The sequence below is a fragment of the Pyrus communis genome, chromosome 3 (assembly GCF_041283825.1).
Source record: "Pyrus communis isolate YQ-2024b chromosome 3, ASM4128382v1, whole genome shotgun sequence".
NCBI classification, from domain to species: Eukaryota; Viridiplantae; Streptophyta; class Magnoliopsida; order Rosales; family Rosaceae; genus Pyrus; species Pyrus communis.
The window spans coordinates 2,427,194-2,446,097 of NC_142567.1; the positions used below are offsets into that span (position 1 = coordinate 2,427,194).

The 18,904-nt window shown below is 37.6% G+C and overlaps 3 protein-coding genes across 4 annotated transcripts; 1 reads left to right on the plus strand and 2 right to left on the minus strand.

Moving 5' to 3' along the window:
- The first annotated feature begins 2,555 nt into the window (after positions 1 to 2,555).
- Positions 2,556 to 7,800, plus strand: LOC137714120 (VAN3-binding protein-like). 2 transcript variants are annotated; one of them, XM_068453405.2, is made up of 8 exons: positions 2,556 to 3,022; positions 3,321 to 3,446; positions 4,962 to 5,394; positions 6,172 to 6,397; positions 6,737 to 6,765; positions 6,858 to 6,907; positions 7,225 to 7,282; positions 7,360 to 7,800. In XM_068453405.2, the coding sequence occupies exons 1-8, from the start codon at positions 2,642 to 2,644 to the stop codon at positions 7,566 to 7,568; spliced, it is 1,512 nt and encodes a 503-aa protein (XP_068309506.2). In that variant the 5' UTR covers positions 2,556 to 2,641; the 3' UTR covers positions 7,569 to 7,800. The 2 variants fall into 2 exon arrangements, with proteins under 2 accessions (XP_068309506.2, XP_088546704.1); XM_088690578.1 differs by having other exon boundaries at positions 6,187 to 6,397.
- Positions 7,801 to 10,246: 2,446 nt separating this feature from the next.
- Positions 10,247 to 12,124, minus strand: LOC137714159 (protein LIFEGUARD 2-like). The gene is made up of 4 exons (XM_068453436.2): positions 11,600 to 12,124; positions 11,398 to 11,511; positions 10,691 to 10,848; positions 10,247 to 10,583 (listed from the first exon to the last, which is right to left on the minus strand). The coding sequence occupies exons 1-4, from the start codon at positions 11,856 to 11,858 to the stop codon at positions 10,377 to 10,379; spliced, it is 738 nt and encodes a 245-aa protein (XP_068309537.2). The 5' UTR covers positions 11,859 to 12,124; the 3' UTR covers positions 10,247 to 10,376.
- A 2,451-nt stretch (positions 12,125 to 14,575) lies between these two features.
- LOC137716062 (chlorophyllase-1) lies at positions 14,576 to 17,333 on the minus strand. Its single transcript, XM_068455454.2, has 2 exons — positions 16,909 to 17,333; positions 14,576 to 15,529 (listed from the first exon to the last, which is right to left on the minus strand). The coding sequence occupies exons 1-2, from the start codon at positions 17,188 to 17,190 to the stop codon at positions 14,840 to 14,842; spliced, it is 972 nt and encodes a 323-aa protein (XP_068311555.2). The 5' UTR covers positions 17,191 to 17,333; the 3' UTR covers positions 14,576 to 14,839.
- Positions 17,334 to 18,904: the final 1,571 nt, after the last annotated feature.

Below are 18,904 nucleotides of genomic sequence, written 5' to 3' on the forward strand. Positions count from 1 at the left end.
CTTTTACCAATGTGACAATATAAATTACTCTACTCTAGTCTCTACGTCATGGATTTGAACTCAGAAATAATTGAGCAGGCATACTGTTCCGGCCAACTAACTTAACTTTGGAGATGAGATTCGAACTCGAGTATAAAATGACAGACACACTACTTTGACTAATTAACCAAATTCACGTTTTCACCCACTATTACTTAATTGAATATGAACTGTGGTGGGAAAATGAGGCGAAGGGAACAAATGCTGTCCCCTCCAGTCAACAGTCATGAGCTAAGAAACAAAAAAAAGCCTTACAGATTAAAAAAAAGGGGCTGCTTCTGTTCTTCCTTTCGATCCTTTTTGGTCAGATTTTTATTTTTATTTTTTTATTTTTATGAAAAGGGTGTTTATTTATACAGATACAAAAGCCAGATGATGACGTGAGCGGGCACGCGCATTTTAGCATAGGTCCCTCTCCAGTGCGCAGCTTTGGGTCTCAAAACGGTAGAGAGAAAAACATGGTTCCACTGAAATTTGTCTTGACCCCCAAACATGTCGGCCTCGGACGTTGCGAAGACCTTTGGCTTAAGGAACACAATCACTTAGGTCACTAATACTCAAGGATTCTAGCCAATTTTGACATCTAATTGATTCTTGTTATGTGCCTATGTCACCATAGAAAGTCTGCAAATCCCTCCTAAACATTGTTAATTGAGTGAAGTGATATGCTTAGTCCTGATGTGCATGAGATGATATGGTCGTTTATTTTTTACGTATGATATAAGCATAAATGATCAATATCAGCTTCCACGTACATTTTTAAGTATTGCTATATGAGTGGTAGGGTTAGTTTGCATGCAGACAGTGATGAATCCAGAAAATATATTTGGGTGGGGTCAATAAGAATAGTGCACGCATCACGCAAATTTTTTAGATGGAATAACATGCAAATTAACATTTCATTGAGATTTGGTAGGCCTGAGTTCATTTGCTAAGTCATAGTGCATGCCTGTCGACATATGCCATTGCCACAATTTTTGAGCGAGCATGTCGATTGATGTTAATAACTTCTGAACGAGCATGTCGATTGATGTTAATAGCTTTGGAGCAAGTATGCCAACAGATGCTAACATGTGTTGAGTACGACAAATTCCCATACGAATGCATATAAAAGCATGAGCCTAGCAATTACCTACCCATTGTCCATAGAAGCAATTCTTCAAGCAGTTAAAATGCAACTTTCAGAGGCATATCATATTTTTAAAGGGCAACCCATACCTCTTTCAGAATTTAGCTTGGGAGGGTCAGTATGAAAAATGGTGTAACTCATTTTTGTCCTTTATCAAAAGCTCCTTTGAAGAAAGATGATTAGTCACATGATCAAAGTAGGATCACACTAGAAGGGGGCTAAAAGGAATGAGGATCCTCTTTGTAAGGATCTTGAGAATCCTCAAATTATGTCATTTCATCGTATATCATGTGATTATAAATTATTTTAAATATTTTTATTTTAAATTAAATATAAATAGTACTTGATAAAAAATAACCGTACGATATACGATAAACGGACGATTGAGGAACCCCAGATCCTCCTGGGCCTAAAACTAAAAGCATCCCTAAAACCTCTTTGTGTACACATAATGTTTACAAAATTGCTATTTATTCCACTAATCTTTCACACCATCATAAGCTACGAATAAAGTTACGCTAAAATATTTATCTTTCCACGTGGCACCACAAAAGTACTTTAGCCGCATCTAATTTGACCAAAGACCTAATTTATTTATAGTAAAGAAAAAGGATAAATTCAGTTCAACAAAAAAATCTTAAAACCTTAATCCAACAGTCATATAGTTTTAAATTTGAGTAATTTTTGGCATACATACATGGTTTTTTAAGGAATACCTAAAAGAAAGACGGTTTGAATTGTTGAAATACATTAAAAAATAAACTCATACGGTTTGAATTGTTGAAATACACTACAAAATAAACTCATAAAAGTTGATGTAAAAAAAATAGTGTCACGGATTTGCCTCCTTATTATATTTTATAACATATATGTGTTTTGTATTCATATTATAACGAGAGTTACCATGTTTGCTCATTTGTCAAAATTTCCCACATACTTTGTATGAATTTTCTTCTAAAGTAAATTGCCAATTTGCCCTTTTAACTATCACATAACTTTCGATTCCCCCCATCCCCCCACCCGGGCGCGAACTTTTTAATTGGAAAACTAACAACTTAAACCCTTTTTTTTTTTTTTTTTGCCGATTTTCCCTCTACACAACATGTGAGAGTAGTTTGATCGCTTCATTCTTTAAAATAATTAAAAACTTTAGATTTCTAAAATATAAACCTATGCAAATATGTGTGATTCTATAACTTTTGTATCTGAAAGTCTAGCGAAGTGATATTTTTGTCCACAAAAAAGAGTAATATGGTGTGCACGTGATAAAAATTAACGTTAATAGTTCAAGAAACAAATTGACAGTTTAATCTTTTCCTCTCTACTTTTGTTATAAACTGTGTCGAAAATCTAACAGATAGATGAAAACATAACAACTGTGTGTGTGTGTGTGTGTATGGTCCAATATCCTGATCCCAAAATCCCTTTACGAAATTCAAACCCACCTCTTTCTCTCCACAACATTTCCACTTCATGGAAGAAACACTACCAATGTTAACCACTCGCCGGACTGACCAGAGTCCGGTCAACCACCGTGACCACCTCCCCAAAAGCCCAAGAGTTCCAATGGAGTTTCTCTCAAGGTCATGGAGTGCCTCTGCTCTTGAAGTCTCCAAAGCTCTGTCTCAGTCTCACCCTCCTCGTCTGCCTCCTTCATGCATGGCTAATTCCAAGTCCTCAACCAACTCTTCCTCTTGCACCACCACCGCAACCACCACCACTCCTTCCATTCCTGAAGACATTGCCGAAAAAGCAGAGAAGCTGCAGGCGCTTCCCGGAAACCAATTTTACTTTGCTTCCTCTGTCACTTCCCAGCTCGTCCTTGACCGCATTATGTCACAGTCCATGAGAGAGGTGCATACTTCACTCAAAAGAAACTTACCTACAGTGGGATGAAATTGTAACAGTATTCCAAGCCAGTAAAATAACATTTGCTTGAAATAATGTCACAATAACATTTCGGAAAGTTGTTCCATCAGTCGAGAAAACTTTAACTACAATAATTGTGACCGTATTTTAAACCAAACACATGATATTGCGTTATTAATGAGGAAAACCACCACAATAATATTCCGATGAGTTCTTTTCACTTTCAAAGTTTTCTTGTTTTCAATTTACATTTTTGGTCCTAATTTCTCTAGGGGTTTTGCAGGAATTGTCTCCATTGACATCAGGGAGGCTCTCACACAGCAGTGAACCTCTGAACAATGGTGGTTCTCTAGCAGAGACAGATAGCCTTCCAGTCTCTCCCTCCGATGAGTTCGACGACGTCGTTAAGGTCTTCTTCTACTTCTTCTTGATTTTATTTATTTAGATTATTATTTTATAAAATAGATATTAAACAAAATTCCAGAATTCTTGTCCAATAAGGCATACCAGGAGACCAAATGTGTCAATGTCCCTCAGCTTTCTCTGTCATACACACACCATCTCATGACATCTCTGTCCCTTCTACTCAGTAATTAATTAATCTTTTTTTTTTTTTTTAAGTTTTATTTTATTATTTATTAAAAATATTTTGATTACTACAGAAAAATACAGGAGATGCTTTTCTCTTTTTCTCTTTTCTCCCCTTTCAAGACAAGAAACTTTTTTTTATTTCCTTAAAATTCAGGCCATGGTGTCTTATCAACCAGGCCTTATTTTGTTGAAGTCAAAACAAGAAAAAAAAATAAAAAATAATTATAGAATAATAGCATTAGGGTTCATTAGTATTCACCTGTTTGTAAGTGCAACTTTTTAAATTTGATTTAACTTGATGAGTTCGATAAATAATTATGATTTGTAAGTGTAAGCTTTTAAATACGACTCCGGTTAACAAGTTCGATAGCTATATAACTGAATTGTTGTGTGAGTTACCCTAAATTTATTGTTCTAATATGATTGTATATGTAGTATATACGAAAGAAAACAATATAAATAGGGTGGTGCTATTCACTCTGTTTACCTTTTACACATTTACGTTAGTTTCTATCATTTGATCATTTTCAATTCATTTGGTCCAACAGTTGGAATTGAGGGGAATGTGTAAAAGGTAGAAACGAATGTGTGGGTATCTCAACAACACCCTATAAATAATGGGTACGCTATCCACATAACTATTTTTACCTCCCACCTATTCCTTGTTAATTTTTTTAATTTTTTTTAATTCATTCGATCCGACAGATGAAAATTAAGAGACGTGTGTGGGACTAAAAAATGATGTGTAAATAGCACCAGTCTAAATAATATCAAAAAAAAAAAAAAAAAAAAGTGAATAGACAAAAATAGGCACCAGGCCAGGCTTTGCCTTGAGCTCAAGGATAGAGAGATAAGATGGATGGAGTGTAAAATTGAGGAAGTCAGGTGCTTAAAATGGTAACCAGAGTCCCTTGCCTTGTCATGCATCTCTGCAGCTTTGCTTATTTTGGTTTCTTCCCTCCTTGTAAGTAAACCTGGCACTGATTCTAATCTTGCAGATTTCACGTCACCCTTCACCAAAATATTGTCCTAAAAAATCGTTTAGTCCTTGTAGTTTTCATGAAATTTCACCTTCATGCCTGTATTTTCGACATATTGAATTGGTACACATAGAATATTGCGAACTTGTTCCAATTCGAGGACATCCGTCAAAGTGCTATTTATGACTTACGTCCTTGAATTGGAATAATTCACAACTCTACTTTACTAAATTCGATGATTGAAACTACAGAAAGCGGGAATAAAACCCTTGGTTTTAGCGTAGAAAATAAACCTTTGGTATTTTTTTGGTTCATGGTTCTTTCATTTGATGGACTTGTATTGTGGCACGCAGTATTTTCGAACCCACAACAGCATACAAAACCTATTCAACGGCAGCCGTAGCAGCGCTGGAAATGGAAACAATGCCCCTAACGGCGGAGCCAAGACGGTGGGGAGATGGCTGAAGGATAGAAAAGAGAAGAAAAAGGAGGAGACAAGGGTGCACAATGCGCAGGTCCATGCTGCAGTTTCAGTTGCGGCGGTGGCTGCCGCTGTGGCCGCCACTGCTGCAGGCACGGCAGCTTCTTCAGGGTCAAGAAAGAACGATCAAGCAGGGAAGACAGACATGGCGGTGGCTTGTGCCGCCACGTTGGTAGCTGCTCAATGTGCTGAGGCTGCGGAGGCTATGGGAGCTGACCATGACCATCTTACTTCTGTCGTCAGCTCCGCCGTTAATGTTCGCTCTCGTGACGATATTACCACTCTCACTGCAGCTGCTGCCACAGGTACCATTGATTCCTAGCTCATAAATTACTACACAAAATAATCTTGCCAAATTTGCTAAAGATGTTACATTTTTTATTTTATCACATTGGCCAACTATTTGTTGCGTTAATTAGTAAGTGGTCGCATAACGTTCACACGCTAATGTGGGATGGTCTTAAAAATATTGTCCTTTCTATAGTGTTGTCGTTTGCTTCATATTTACTAATTATATCGTTGGATAGAATCTATCTTGTGATCAGAAATAAATTCTTAAGAGTTTACATGACTAATTACGTGATCTGGTCACGTTTTTTATGTAGGTACTATATCCCCGTGACATATATAACATATTTTTCACATTGATAACCTCTCACAATAATGCTATTTGGATATATTAATCTGATCACATTTTAGATCCTTTTCCTGGGGATCCTAAGGATCCCGTGATCGTAACCGTTCATCGTACATTGTGCGGTCAGTTTTCGTTAAGTACTATTTATATTTAATTTTAAATTTTAAAATGATTTTTGACCGTACGATGTACGATGAACGATCACAATTATAAGATCATTTTCCACATTACTGATGCATTTTTTAATAAAACAATGTGATCGATTTTGTGCATCTGAGTTGTACATCTCTGTTTGAGTTGCTCACCTTGCTAATCGGTAAATGTAGTACAAACGTCTTTTTAGATTTAAAACATTCTCTAAATAAAAAATTAAAGTTTAATAATGTTTAAAACAAATTAAAGTTTAATAATGTTTAACTTTTAAAAAATCTGTCTAATATGGCAGCTTTACGAGGGGCAGCGACCCTAAAGGCAAGGGCAATGAAGGAGGCGTGGAACATATCCGCAGTGATTCCAGTGGAAAAGGGAATGGGAATCGGAGTCTTCGCTGGTAAAGCTAACAACAACAACGGTGGTGATCGCAGCAGCGGCAGCAGCAGCTTTAGTGACGATCTTGTCCCTGTTGACCCTACGTTTCTTGGGGTCTCTAACCAAGACCTCCTTGCTAGGGGCACTGAATGATGAAATTGAGGTTCCACCATAAAACCAATTGGCTATATGGGGAGTAGCCCAAGACCATATAAGCACATAGCAAACCTTGTCCCTCACCGATGTGGGACAACTCTCAACACGCCCCCGCACGTGTGGCGGATTTTCAAGCCTACACGTGGACAACAACTGGGTGACGTGGAGCGCGTGTGGCCGTTTGGCTTCACACGAGGACAACCCGCTCTGATACCATGATGAAATTGAGGTTCCACCATAAAACCAATTGGCTATATGGGGAGTAGCCCAAGACCATATAAGCACATAGCAAACCTTGTCCCTCACCGATGTGGGACAACTCTCAACACTGAACTCCTCAAACGCACACGAAAAGGTATTTCAATGAAAATTAAATTTAAAAAAAAAGAAAAGAGTTTTGGTACCTAAATTTTATCTAAGTTGAACTATATGGTTTGCATTTTGCAGGTGATCTCCACTGGAAACTAGTGTCTGTTTACATTCACCGAACCGGACAGGTGAGACTTCGCCGTTAACTGCACTTTTTTCTCTCTTATATGTTATGTTGTCAGCACCGTCACTCCAACCCGTCAAATGAGGCAAAATTCCTTCCCAGTTCAGGTTTTTAATGATAAACTGTGCACGTAAATGGATGCAAAATCAACTTACTTGACGAATGAGACTAAAGTGAAACATAATGTAAATACGCGGTTGAGAATGCAAGAAGAAATATGATTGTTGATATGTTGTCGATAAACTTGACAGCACCTAACGTAACCAAAATCTTCGTACTATAGTCGTCACTTTTCATTAATCCTACGGTGAATTTTTATAGGTGATGCTGAAAATGAAGAGCAAACACGTTGCAGGAACTTTCACCAAGAAGAAGAAGAGTAAGCCTACTTCTCTCCTGCACTTTGAAATTGAATGTGAAATAATTTTAACGTAAACGTTGATTTCGGGTGCGCAGATGTTGTGTTGGAGGTGTGCAAGAGCATGCCGGCATGGCCCGGGAGACACCTGTTCGACGACGGAGACCAGCGTCGTTACTTTGGGCTGAAGACAGAAGCGAGAGGCATTGTTGAGTTCGAGTGCAAGAACCCGAGAGAACACGACGTCTGGACTCGCGGCGTTTCGGGGCTGCTGTCTATTGTCGCCGACAGAAAGAACAGGCATTGATGCATTATGTTAACAAATCGGTTGACATAGGATGCTGAAAAATCTGGCAGGACTGTGATTTCTGTTGCTTTCGGATAAATAGGGAGGTGTTAGGCACATGTAGTGTACTGTAGTGTAGGGGGACTAAGCGGAAAAGGTCTTGAGCAAAGAGAAATTTTTAGTTGTGGTGGGAACACAAGTGATACATTAGTAGTTTTAATAGGAGTGGTGAGAAATTTTATTTTTTAGGTTATTAACTTTTTAGCATACATATCCTACCATTTGTATAATGATATGTGATGTAACATTCCGTGTATCGGTCACATTGAAAAATCTCTCCTGAGCCAAAGCACTTAACTTTTGAATTCAGAATTTCAGAGGACATGGCCTGCTTTATGAAAAATGTATACATAGTCGCGGATTTGGATCCTCTCTTGAGCCCAAGAAGAGGATCCTCTTGACCAAAAAACTTGGGTCGTTGGATGAAAAGCTATAATTATTATAACTTTAAAGGGACCCCCTGTTTCTAACCGTTAGATTTTCATCCAACGGTCCAAGTCATTTGGTCAGGAGGATCCTCTCCTTGAGCTCAGGAGAGGATCCAAGTCCTGTAGTCGCAATACAATCCCGTTCTCCTAGACCCTATATTGTGTGATACCACACACCGATTTGAAATCTGTGCTTGAACACTGAATCGAGGTATACTGGTCGACACTTGAAATGTGACAAGTCATAAAGTGATGGTGATGTGGAAAATACGAACTAATTTAAACCAAAAGTAACTAATACTAGAGTGCGCATGTGAAAGGAATTCAATCTTTATCACATAAGTGATGTCAGAGTATAAGTAAATTGCAGTAAAAGATAAAGTAAGACCATTTATACTGAAAGAAGGAATCCTCCTACATGTCAGCTTTTGCCAGCAATCCTTGTCGTCACAATACATCTTGCACTAAAATCCGAGGGGCAAAAGATAAGGATGAGTGGGCTTGAAAGGAAAAGGATCCTTGCCGGATCATTTTCCTACGGATCTTAGGAATCTCGGAATCATGATCGTTAATCGTACATCATACGGTTAAAAATCATTTCAAAATTGAAAATTAAAAATTAAATATAATAAGTACCTAACGATCTCAGATTGCACGATATACAATGAACGGTCACGATCAATGGATCCCTAAGATCCCCAATAAAAGAATCCAGCAATGATCCTTTTCTGGCTTGAAAATAAAATTTTGTAAAACCTTTTTAAAAACGTGTAAGTCCTCGCCGTAAAACAAGATCTCTCACTAGAAAACAAGTATATGACTTTCCTATCATGATATGAGATACCATGTTTATCGTAGAAAAAAACAAAAAGAACTATTCTTATCACATTTGTACTACATCTTTAATTGAAATGAAACTCATATGCATTGTGGACTCTATCTCTATTAAAAAAAATGATACAAATATGGTAAGTATAGTATTACTCTAAAAAAAAAAAACCAAAATTTAAAAACCATGGTAGGTTTTAAGGCCAAGTGTCCGAAACCACCCGATTGAACGAGTTGTAAATTATTATGATCCTAGTTTGTCGGCATAAAAAAAATCTCGAGTGCCAAATATATTTATAGTGGCACACAGATTTGTAGCGTCGTATAATGGATCAACAATTTGAGTAGGGTCGCATGAATGATCAAACGTATGGTCTAGCATCCGGCTAATAGCAAAGTGATGGATTGCCGCCGTTAAAAACTTGCTCTTCAACGAACTGTTTCATGGTTAAAACTCTCACCCCCTCTTGAGGTAATTTACTGAGAAACAGCCAAAGAGTACTCAACTCTAAGCTCAGCTGTTAAAAAACATTTCATCCAATAAACCATATCATTTAAGGTAATTCCTTAAGAAAAATTAAGTATGTAACTACCCGGCACAAGCTTTTCTCATACAACAAAGGCTGAGAACTGCGATTCACGCGCTCAAACTAGGTTGAACGCGCCTACACAAGTTTTTCTCATAAAAACGGAGGCCAAGAACACAAGTTTTTCTCATAAAAAACAGAGGCCAAGAACTGCGGTTTTGGCGCTCTAACTAGTGCCCCTATGTTGTACGGTAGGACTTTCCGAATCCTCCTAAATAAGAGACTGACTTGTGGGAAATGGAGTTAACGCAGTCATGGTATCCCGTTCCAATGAAACAATAAAATGGGTCAAATTTTTTGACACATGATTTTCCCAAAAATAATAACACGAGTCAAGTTTTCTAATACATAAAATTGTATTATTAAATCTGAACATCAACAAAACAATAATATGAGTCTGGTTTTCTAACACATGAGATTGTATTATTAAATCTAAACGGTCAAGTTTTTTAACATATGATGCTCCAATAAAATAATAACATGAATCAAGTTTTCCAACATATAAGATTGTATTATTAAATCTGGACACCAATAAAACAATAACATAAGTCAGATTTTCTGACACATGAAATTATATTATTGAATCTGAATATAAGATTGTATTATTAAATCTGGACATCAATAAAACAATAACATGAGTCAGGTTTTCTGACACATGAAATTGTATTATTAAATCTGAACGTCGTCTAATTGGCCTGTAACCCGTAATAAACAGAAATTCTAACCCGCGAAGGAAAGACAGGAATTGAATTCAATGAAATAAGTAACAAAGGAATGACGCAAAACACACGGAATCTTCCATGAAAATAAGGTATTTATCATTGTACAATGAGAGGGTTTAGTTGTTTATGACATTCACAATTAACCCTAAGCAATATGTAATCACATTTGGCAACAAAAGAGACTAAGCAATCAACAACTTATTCTCATCTATCAGAAACCCTGAAAACGGTGAGAAGCGCGAGGAAGAGGTTGATGATATCCAAATACAAAGCGACTGCTGCCCAAATGTACTCGTCGTAAGAGTATCGCTTGATCAAGTTGTCCGTGTCGTACACAATGTACCCGCAAAATATGATCGACGCCAAGCAACCGTATATCATCACGGAGATCCTACCCAACGGGAACAAAATCTGCAACCAAGTAAGAACAAACAAACCCGAAAGTTCAAAACCCGAAAAAAGACATCAAATTCACAGTAGAGAATGACTCCATTGGATCGAGTAAACACAAGACATACCTGAATCAGAGCAAATACGAAGAGAACCAAAATAGCTCCAGACAAGAAGGGACCAAGAAAGTTGAAGTCGTGGCCTCTCCTTGCAGCCCAGAATGTGTACAAGGTCAAACCGATTACGACCACTGCCGTTAGAATAACCGACTCCAAAATCACCTTCCCTGTTTTAAATTCAACAAGTTACATAATCTCACAATATTATCTAATTGGCCACCAAAGTAGACGGCTAGAGACCACTCAACAAATCCCGCACCTAAAATCGCATGCCGGAAAGCAATAATGTCTATGCATCCTGCATCCTATTATAGGATTTGATCCCCACCCCTTAAAATTTAAGGATTTAAGGCACTAACACTATCAGTGTGTTGATAAAACTTTCATGAAAAATATCCGTTAAATAAGATTAAAATGACAAAAATATTCTCAAATTTTGTAAAATTATTTTAACACATTGTTTATCAAATCAAGATATTTTTTTTTTTTTTTTTTTCCATTTCAGTCCTTATTTAAGAAGTTTTTTTATATGAAATGATCAAAATAATTGATAGTAACCAGAGTCAGAAATAATTTCTATGGATTTTAAATTTCAAGAATCAAAATGAGGTGTTATGCTATTCTCAAGACTAATTTGGCTAAAATTCCATTACAAACTACAGAACCCCTAAATCAAATTACCAAGAAAAAATAGAGGAAAGATTATGAACACTTACCACTAGTAAATGCACAAGTCAAACCGACCACACATGCCAGTGAAAGGGTGAAAATTCCAAGTAAAAGGTAATTCACCGGATGCTTCTGGTGGTAATAATACAACGGGCACAGCACTGCGACCAATCAACAACAAATCAAAACCATAAATTTCACAGCAAACTCCCAAAAACCATCAAATTTTCAGAGGAATTCAAAGCGTACCGATGAAAGGCGTGATGATGAGAACAATGTAGAGAGCAAGGCCGGCGCCGGTGCTGACAAAGAAGTGAGCCACCGGCCGGACCGAAACGACGACGGCGGCGACAGCGATGGTGGCGAGTAATTGCATGGCAACGATCGCGTAGATTTTGCGGATGAAGGACCACCGGAGCTCGGGGCTCTCGAGCATCGTAGGGTAGAGCGGCCTCGCTCCGGCCTCCGGATCACTCTTCCGATACGCCTGATTCCACATCATATTCATCTTCTCTGGTTTGCTCAGATTAAGATCGTTATCCAGTGTTTGGTTGCCGGGATTCTTTGCGGGAAAGTGAGGGACGTTGTGGGGGTTTATAAGTAGAACAGAACTGCACCTTCGCGTGCAGTTAAGAGACTTCGCGACGGGTCGCGTGTACACGTATGCGGGATTGGCGGTTGCATTTGGTATTGACACGTGGCGCTCCGGAGGTTCTGGATGTGTCTCGGGTGGGCCTTTGTGGTAAAGGAATGTCGGTATTGGGTGACGGGTGCTGTGGAGTGTGGAGGTTTCGGTGGGAAATTTCATCGTTTTGGGATGAATGGGAGAATCTATGTGGAGAAATCTAGTTCGGCATATATTCTGGCACTATACAATTTAACGTTAATTATTAATTTAATATTATAAAATATTGTATAAAAAATATAGAGTGTCATGTCCATAAAGTGCTCTATTTTTAAAAGTCTCATTAGTGTTTAATTGATGTGGCAAGATGACTTTTATATTTCTTAAGTGTTAATATTAGCTAGCTAAACTTATTTATCAAATTTAACTTTTCTGCCAAAACTTCCAATGAAGTCCAAACTCCAAGTTGACCTTCCAATATGCGGGCCGCACCATCGAGCGAAGCCACATAATTGATTTGTGACAAATCTAAATTGAGGGACCTTAATTTGCAAGATAACAAGATGGGTTCAAGATACGAAAGAAACTATCGAAATACCTCTTGTTTTACGTCATTAAATAATGAAAGATTATGAGCCGAATTTAACAGGTTCATATGATTTGTCATTCAGTACTACGGCCTGGTAGTATTTCTGTTCACTTAGAAGTGAGAGGACTAAGATTTGAATCTTGTGAATGACGAATTTGATACTAAATTAAGTTGCCCATTGTGTAGTTTAGCCGAACTCCTCATTGATACTATATTAACAGGTTCATATGACATAATAACAGGTCCGCTTCAACCTATAGCCTAAGAAATAGGCCCAATTCGACCTAAGAAGAATAAAGAGGGCCCAAGATAAGAAAGAGAAATTATTGTCCGAATTCAATCGAGATTTGGTCTTCTTCCTAATTTTCTCTGTTGTTGGATTAGACCGTTGGGAATAATTGTGGTTGTAATGAAATTACTATGATTTTTAGGTTTCATTACATTTTGGTTTGATCTTGGAATCGCAACAGCATTCGGAATCATCGAGGCGAATTGCTCAACTTAGTGGTAGTCACTCTGAGGGTAGATTGGGACGATCCATGGAAAATGGCCATGGACACGGGGTTGACAAGCTCGGCCTCTCAAATGGTCATGTGGATGAAACTGACTTGATGAACGGTAAGGATGTGGGGACTGCCGAGCCTTTGATTAGCGGGGGTAACAACGATGATGAACAAGGGATTGAAACCCAAATGGTATCTACTGGTTCGGTGAATGAAACTGCATTGATTAACGGTGAGGCTTTTGGTACTGTGGAGAGAGTTGATTTAAATGCATTGCTGCATGAAAAATCTGATTCGTTGAAGAACCCATGTCAGCTTGGTGTGGCTCCACCAAATGAACAGATTGCTGCTGTTGTACCTGATTCACCAACCAAAGGATCCATCTCCATTTCTAATGGAAATGGTCTGGAGAAGACTGCAGTTAAAAGAATATCCCCTTCGAAGAATAGTATCAGCCGTTCGGGACTTCCCTTCTCTTTTCTAGAAGAAATCCTGCCCTAGAGAGGAGAGATTTTTTAATGTGACCGGAATACAGGATGGTGCATCACGTGTCACTATACAAACGGTGAGATATGTGTATTAAAAAGTTAATAACTTAAAAAATAAAACTTCCCACCACTTATGTAAAAACACTTAGTGTACCACTCGTGTTCCAGTCACAATGAAAAATTTCTTCTTGGAGGCAAGGAACTTTGGTCAAGAGAGGTCCCCTGTGGATGGCGAACCATCATCATCAAACACAGCAAAGATTAATGCGAAGCAAACAGGCGAGGATGTTCAAGACAAAGAGTTTCACAAGGGTGAAAGTGGAGGGGATATTTCTATAGTAATTGGGGACAAGGTTCAACCAAAATGCAAGGAACATGCTGTACAAGAAATGGAACGGCACGATGATGTAAATTCTGAGATGAACATGGTTTCAAAAGATACAAAAAGAAATTTCAATGAACCTTCTCAAGGAACCGATGTATTTCAAAGCATGGGGATGTTGAACATTCGGAGGAGAAAGTGGGGAAGGAGATGGTGGTATACCATGCAAAGGGAAGTCCAAGCGAGAAGGGTTTAGGTATATCTTAAAATTTAACTAACTTTTTTGAGCATCTCCAACCGATCTGCTACACCGTGGACTGTTTTGACAGCAAGAAGAGGTGTTATATTTTTTTGGTTGAACCGAGAGGTCAAAGTGTTGGTGGGTTGGCATCGCCTAAACTACCAATTTGATGCTGTCATATGGAGGCATCATTTTGTTTTCTTCCTTCACTGTATTCACTGTGTCAGTATTAAGTGCTAGCTACTTGCTTTTAGCAATAATAACAGTATTTTTATTTGGCATCTCGGTTAGAGCAAGATATTTACAAAATGTCAATTTACCGCATTTGGCATTTTATCTTTGACATTTAAGTACATGTTGTTGGAGAACTTAAGTCTAATTGCTACAATAAATCACATAGAAAATCAAGAAATAATTCATGCAATTATATATCACAATAATGCATGAGTAACCAATGTTAAATGAACATGATATAATGAATTAGAAAAATTGAGATGGTTCTAGTACATATCAACCCCCAAATTTCAGTACTCGAGCACATGCATTTGCTGACTGAGCTGTTTATTCGAAAATAACAATCTAGGATCCGAAATAACCCTCGAAGAAAGCCTGAAAATAATCACTGACATTAACCACTGATAGGCCTTATAACCCCCTCTTTATGTGCTAATATGTGCAGCTAATGTCGGTGATTATTATCAAGACGACCTTGAGCTTGAACTTATGCTGTAATGAACTCCACAGGTTCAAGCTTTGCAGGAGAACTATCAGGATCACCAACAATGGCAAGCAAATACCTATCATCACCATTCAAATAAGCATTCAGAAACGCCACAACAATCCCACCCACAGTCTTCCTCATTATCTCCCTCGGTCCTCTCCCGTTTTTACACATGCACCCCGACACTGCCCCAACCACGCCCTGTGGATCATCGTCCAACATGTCCATGTGACCATAGTCCTTCACAACAAAATGTGCACATGGAGGCTTGCACTCATAGAAGAACTCCTTGTGGTTCACGCCATCTGGGGCACAAGGTTGTGACATGCAAGCATTTTTACTTTCCGGTCCCAGGCCAGTGCCGATCACCATGACTGGAATCGAGAGGTCGAAAGATTGAGGGGAATAGGTGAGGATATGAGGACGTGTTCTGCAGTATCGATTTGCACCGGCCACAGGATCAATGCCTATTAAGACTGAAATTTTGAGGGACAGGGAAGTATTGGCACGCCCAAGTGCTATTGCAAATGCTGTTTTCCCACCTCTGCTGTGGCCTGAAAGAGCAAATTTGGTGAAGTCTGCTACAACATTTTCTGGCAGCAGGGGTTGGAGGCCTTTTGGCAACCAGTTTATGACTTTTGCTCCCGAGTCTACTTCTTCAGGTCCACTTGGAAGCAAAACCCCACATAACTAATCAAAATGAAAAACCAAACTCACACAATTAATTCTGTTGTCAGACAATGTATTAAATTGGGCCCTTATTTTTTTATTTTTATTTTTTATATTTATTTTTTTCAAATATCAATTTCTGAAATGATCAATTTTTCAGCATGGTCCATATTTGATTGCTATGGGGTCGACATTGTAATACAATGATTTGATTTTAATCAATTTAGGAGGGTGTATTCAATTGAAAATTTGAGAAACTTTAATGAATTTAAAAATTCATGGATTTTAATGGAGTTTAATTGATTTGTAGAGATTTCATATAAGGGGGAGTGTATTCAATTGGGAATTTGAGAGATTTTAATGGATTTATAAATCCATAGATTTTTATAGAGTTTAACTGATTTGTAAAGATTTTATGTAAAATTTTAATTCAATTCCCTCGAAATCTCATGGAGAGATGTGAGATTTGTGGATGCTTACACTACAAAATCTCTCCAATTCTCTCTAATTCCTCAACTTTTCCAAATTCTTTAAATTCAAATTCTAATTGAATACACTTGGAATATTATAAACTTCTTTAAAATTCTTATTGAATACACCTAGATTTCTAAAGATTTTAATAAGCTATCTTAAAATCCTGATTGAATACACATTAAATTTCATAGAATTACTTAAAATCCTGATTGAATACCCCTAGATTCATTAAAAGAATTAAAATCCCTCAAAATCTCAATTGAATAACCCCCCACCTAAAATTTTGATTCAATCCCTCGAAATCTCATGGGAAGAGGTGTGATTTGTGGATGCTTAAAATACACTACAAAATCTCTCTAATTCCCTCCAATTCCTCAACTTTCTCAACTTTCTCAACTTTCTCAACTTCTTTAAAATCAATTTCTAATTGAATACACTTGAAATGTTATAAATTTCTTTAAAATCCTAATTGAATACACTCGGATTTCTAAGGATTTTAATAAACTATTTTAAAATTATAATTGAATACACCTTAAATTTCAAATAATCACTTAAAATCCTGATTGAATACTCCTAGATTTATTAAAAGAATTAAAATCCCTCAAAATCTCAATTGAATACACCTCCTTAGCAATTCAGATTTGATTATGATTATTTTAGTCAATTTCTGAATTAAAAGTTTGTTTGAAAGTTCATTTAAAATGGTCAAAATATTTTTTAGATAATGAAAAGGAGTTTAAATTAAAAAAAAAAAAAGTTCTTACGGGCGTATATGGTTTCTAGAGAAGCATTTTCAGGCACTTATAACCCTTTTGGCGGAGTAGATAGGACCAAAAATCTCATGGACGGCAATTGTTGGATTAATACAAAATAAATTATTCTGAAATTGTATTGGACGTTAATATAGAATGGTAAGACAATATTACCTGAGGTGCTACAGCTATGAATCCATGTGAGGCTATGTGCTGGAGTAACTCCTTGTAGAAGTAGTTGCGGAGGTAGCAGCCGTGATGAAGCAAGATTACAGGGTAAGTGCCGGCTACCGTCGGTGTAACAATGAACAAGGGCTTTGGAGGTGCTGAAGAATCAAAGCAGGAAGACAGTGGTGTCTCCTCCGTGATGCATTTGAAGGGGCAATTTCCTTGATTAAAAACAGATGTAGTCGGTGCAGGCTGAGCAGCAGACTTATTTTCTTCCACAAGTGCCATGGAGCTCAATGCAAGTGAGTACTATGTAATGTGACCCTCGGTTCTTTCTAATAGTGAATCCAACGTTTGGCCAACAGCCAACTTGGGAGGATCAGTTTAGACCTGGCTGAAAAATTTGGAAGAAAAGATAAGTTTCATTAAATGAAAAGAAAAGGACTTGAGTAACACATGGAAAATGAAGGATTATAGTACCACTCCTGTCGGCTTGAGTGAAAGGGTCCAAATCCAAGTGGGGCTAATTAAGCCGAGGACCAAGGATTATAGTACCACTCCTGCCGCCTTGTGCGAGAGGCTGTGAGTATATTGACAACTGTATAAAGACATTATTCTCCTTTGCCTCCAATATGCTTTGAAATTAAAGGGTTATTCATTCTAATCCAACCCTCTTATACCAAATAAGACCTTTGATTACTTTCTGCAAGTATATTGACAACTGTATATATGTATATTTTTTTTCCCTATATAAGCTTTTTACATATGGTGATTAATCGTGACGGTGGTCAACTGCCACCTAGCGCCAGGCTTAGGCGGTGCTACGTTGAAATTTTTAACACACTGAATAGGAATAACCTAGATGGGGACAAAAATACCAACAAAATTTAACTTATTGTATAAACAACTTTAGACAAAAGGGATTGCAGATGAAATATGATCTTGTTATACCATATATACAAGAGCGACGAAGAATTGCTAGATTTGAACAAACTTAACTTGTATAAGACTGAAATCACAGTGCAAAAGTATTTTAACGAGGTAAGCCCCCCACTGGGGAAACAAATACTAAAGGCGTTGACTCAAACTCAAATTACTAGATTTCCTTCCATTTTCTCTTATTTGAATGGTCATAATTAAGTCACGTCAATATTTTATATTAATTTTTTATAGAAGGAGAAATACAAAATAGAGAATGTAAGAGGAAGAGATGGAAGAAGGTAAAAAAAGGAGGGGAGGGAATCCTAGTCCTTCCGTCTTCTCTGGACTCGTGATGAGTCAATATTATACTATATATTTTACTCTATTTTATGTATATATTTATTGGTTATTTTGATGAAGTTTTGATAATTTCATTTATATTCTAATGTAGGACATGTGATTTCCTCTTGAGCAAAAAGTGATCAAATAGATGAATTTTTGAGTGGTTTAAATTGGAGGATGTTCGTGAGTCTCTCAAATTATTCGTATCAAAGTTTCATATTTTTCTACCGAGCAGATAATTTATGACGATAAAATAAAAGTGCAGCGTGCAGTGCTATTAAATTGACATTTTGGGCTTATTTGGACATTTTGGTGTCCAAGATGGTCTCTTTTTGTGATGGGCCCTTTTGGAAATATGTTTTGGACATCCCAAGCCTTAATAAAAGAGTCATTTTGGGTCTGATTTTGGAAATATGGTCCTCATTGATACATTTGATCCACGTATTCGCAGGGACATGGGTAACATCTTTTGCTTTTGCTTCTTTGTTGCTTGCAGGTGAAACTTTCTATTCCTTGTCAAGCAGTGGGCGACCACAGCCTATAGAAAACATTGTGTTCGGTTGTGCTTATGACACAAAGAACATTACATTCGGTAGGCTGGAAGACTTCAAGGTCGCAGGCATACCATAACCACTCGAGGGAGTACGCGTCACGAAATTAGCCCTCCTTCCAGGCATATCATATTACTACGTGAATTTGTTGGGCATAAGCGTGCACGGACAAAAGCTTCTAATAGATC

Bases quoted from the DNA above. Each gene is read 5' to 3' on its own strand.
- LOC137714120 (XM_068453405.2), top strand. From the start codon at position 2,642: ATGGAAGAAACACTACCAATGTTAACCACTCGCCGGACTGACCAGAGT. The intron at 3,447-4,961 runs GTCTTCTTCTAC...TGTGGCACGCAG, and splicing joins AGTTCGACGACGTCGTTAAG to TATTTTCGAACCCACAACAG. The intron at 5,395-6,171 runs GTACCATTGATT...CTAATATGGCAG, and splicing joins CACTGCAGCTGCTGCCACAG to CTTTACGAGGGGCAGCGACC.
- LOC137714159 (XM_068453436.2), bottom strand. From the start codon at position 11,858: ATGAATATGATGTGGAATCAGGCGTATCGGAAGAGTGATCCGGAGGCC. The intron at 10,849-11,397 runs GTAAGTGTTCAT...AATTTAAAACAG, and splicing joins GACTTGTGCATTTACTAGTG to GGAAGGTGATTTTGGAGTCG. The intron at 10,584-10,690 runs GTATGTCTTGTG...ACTTGGTTGCAG, and splicing joins TCGTATTTGCTCTGATTCAG to ATTTTGTTCCCGTTGGGTAG.
- LOC137716062 (XM_068455454.2), bottom strand. From the start codon at position 17,190: ATGGCACTTGTGGAAGAAAATAAGTCTGCTGCTCAGCCTGCACCGACT. The intron at 15,530-16,908 runs GTAATATTGTCT...CATTTTGATTAG, and splicing joins TCATAGCTGTAGCACCTCAG to TTATGTGGGGTTTTGCTTCC.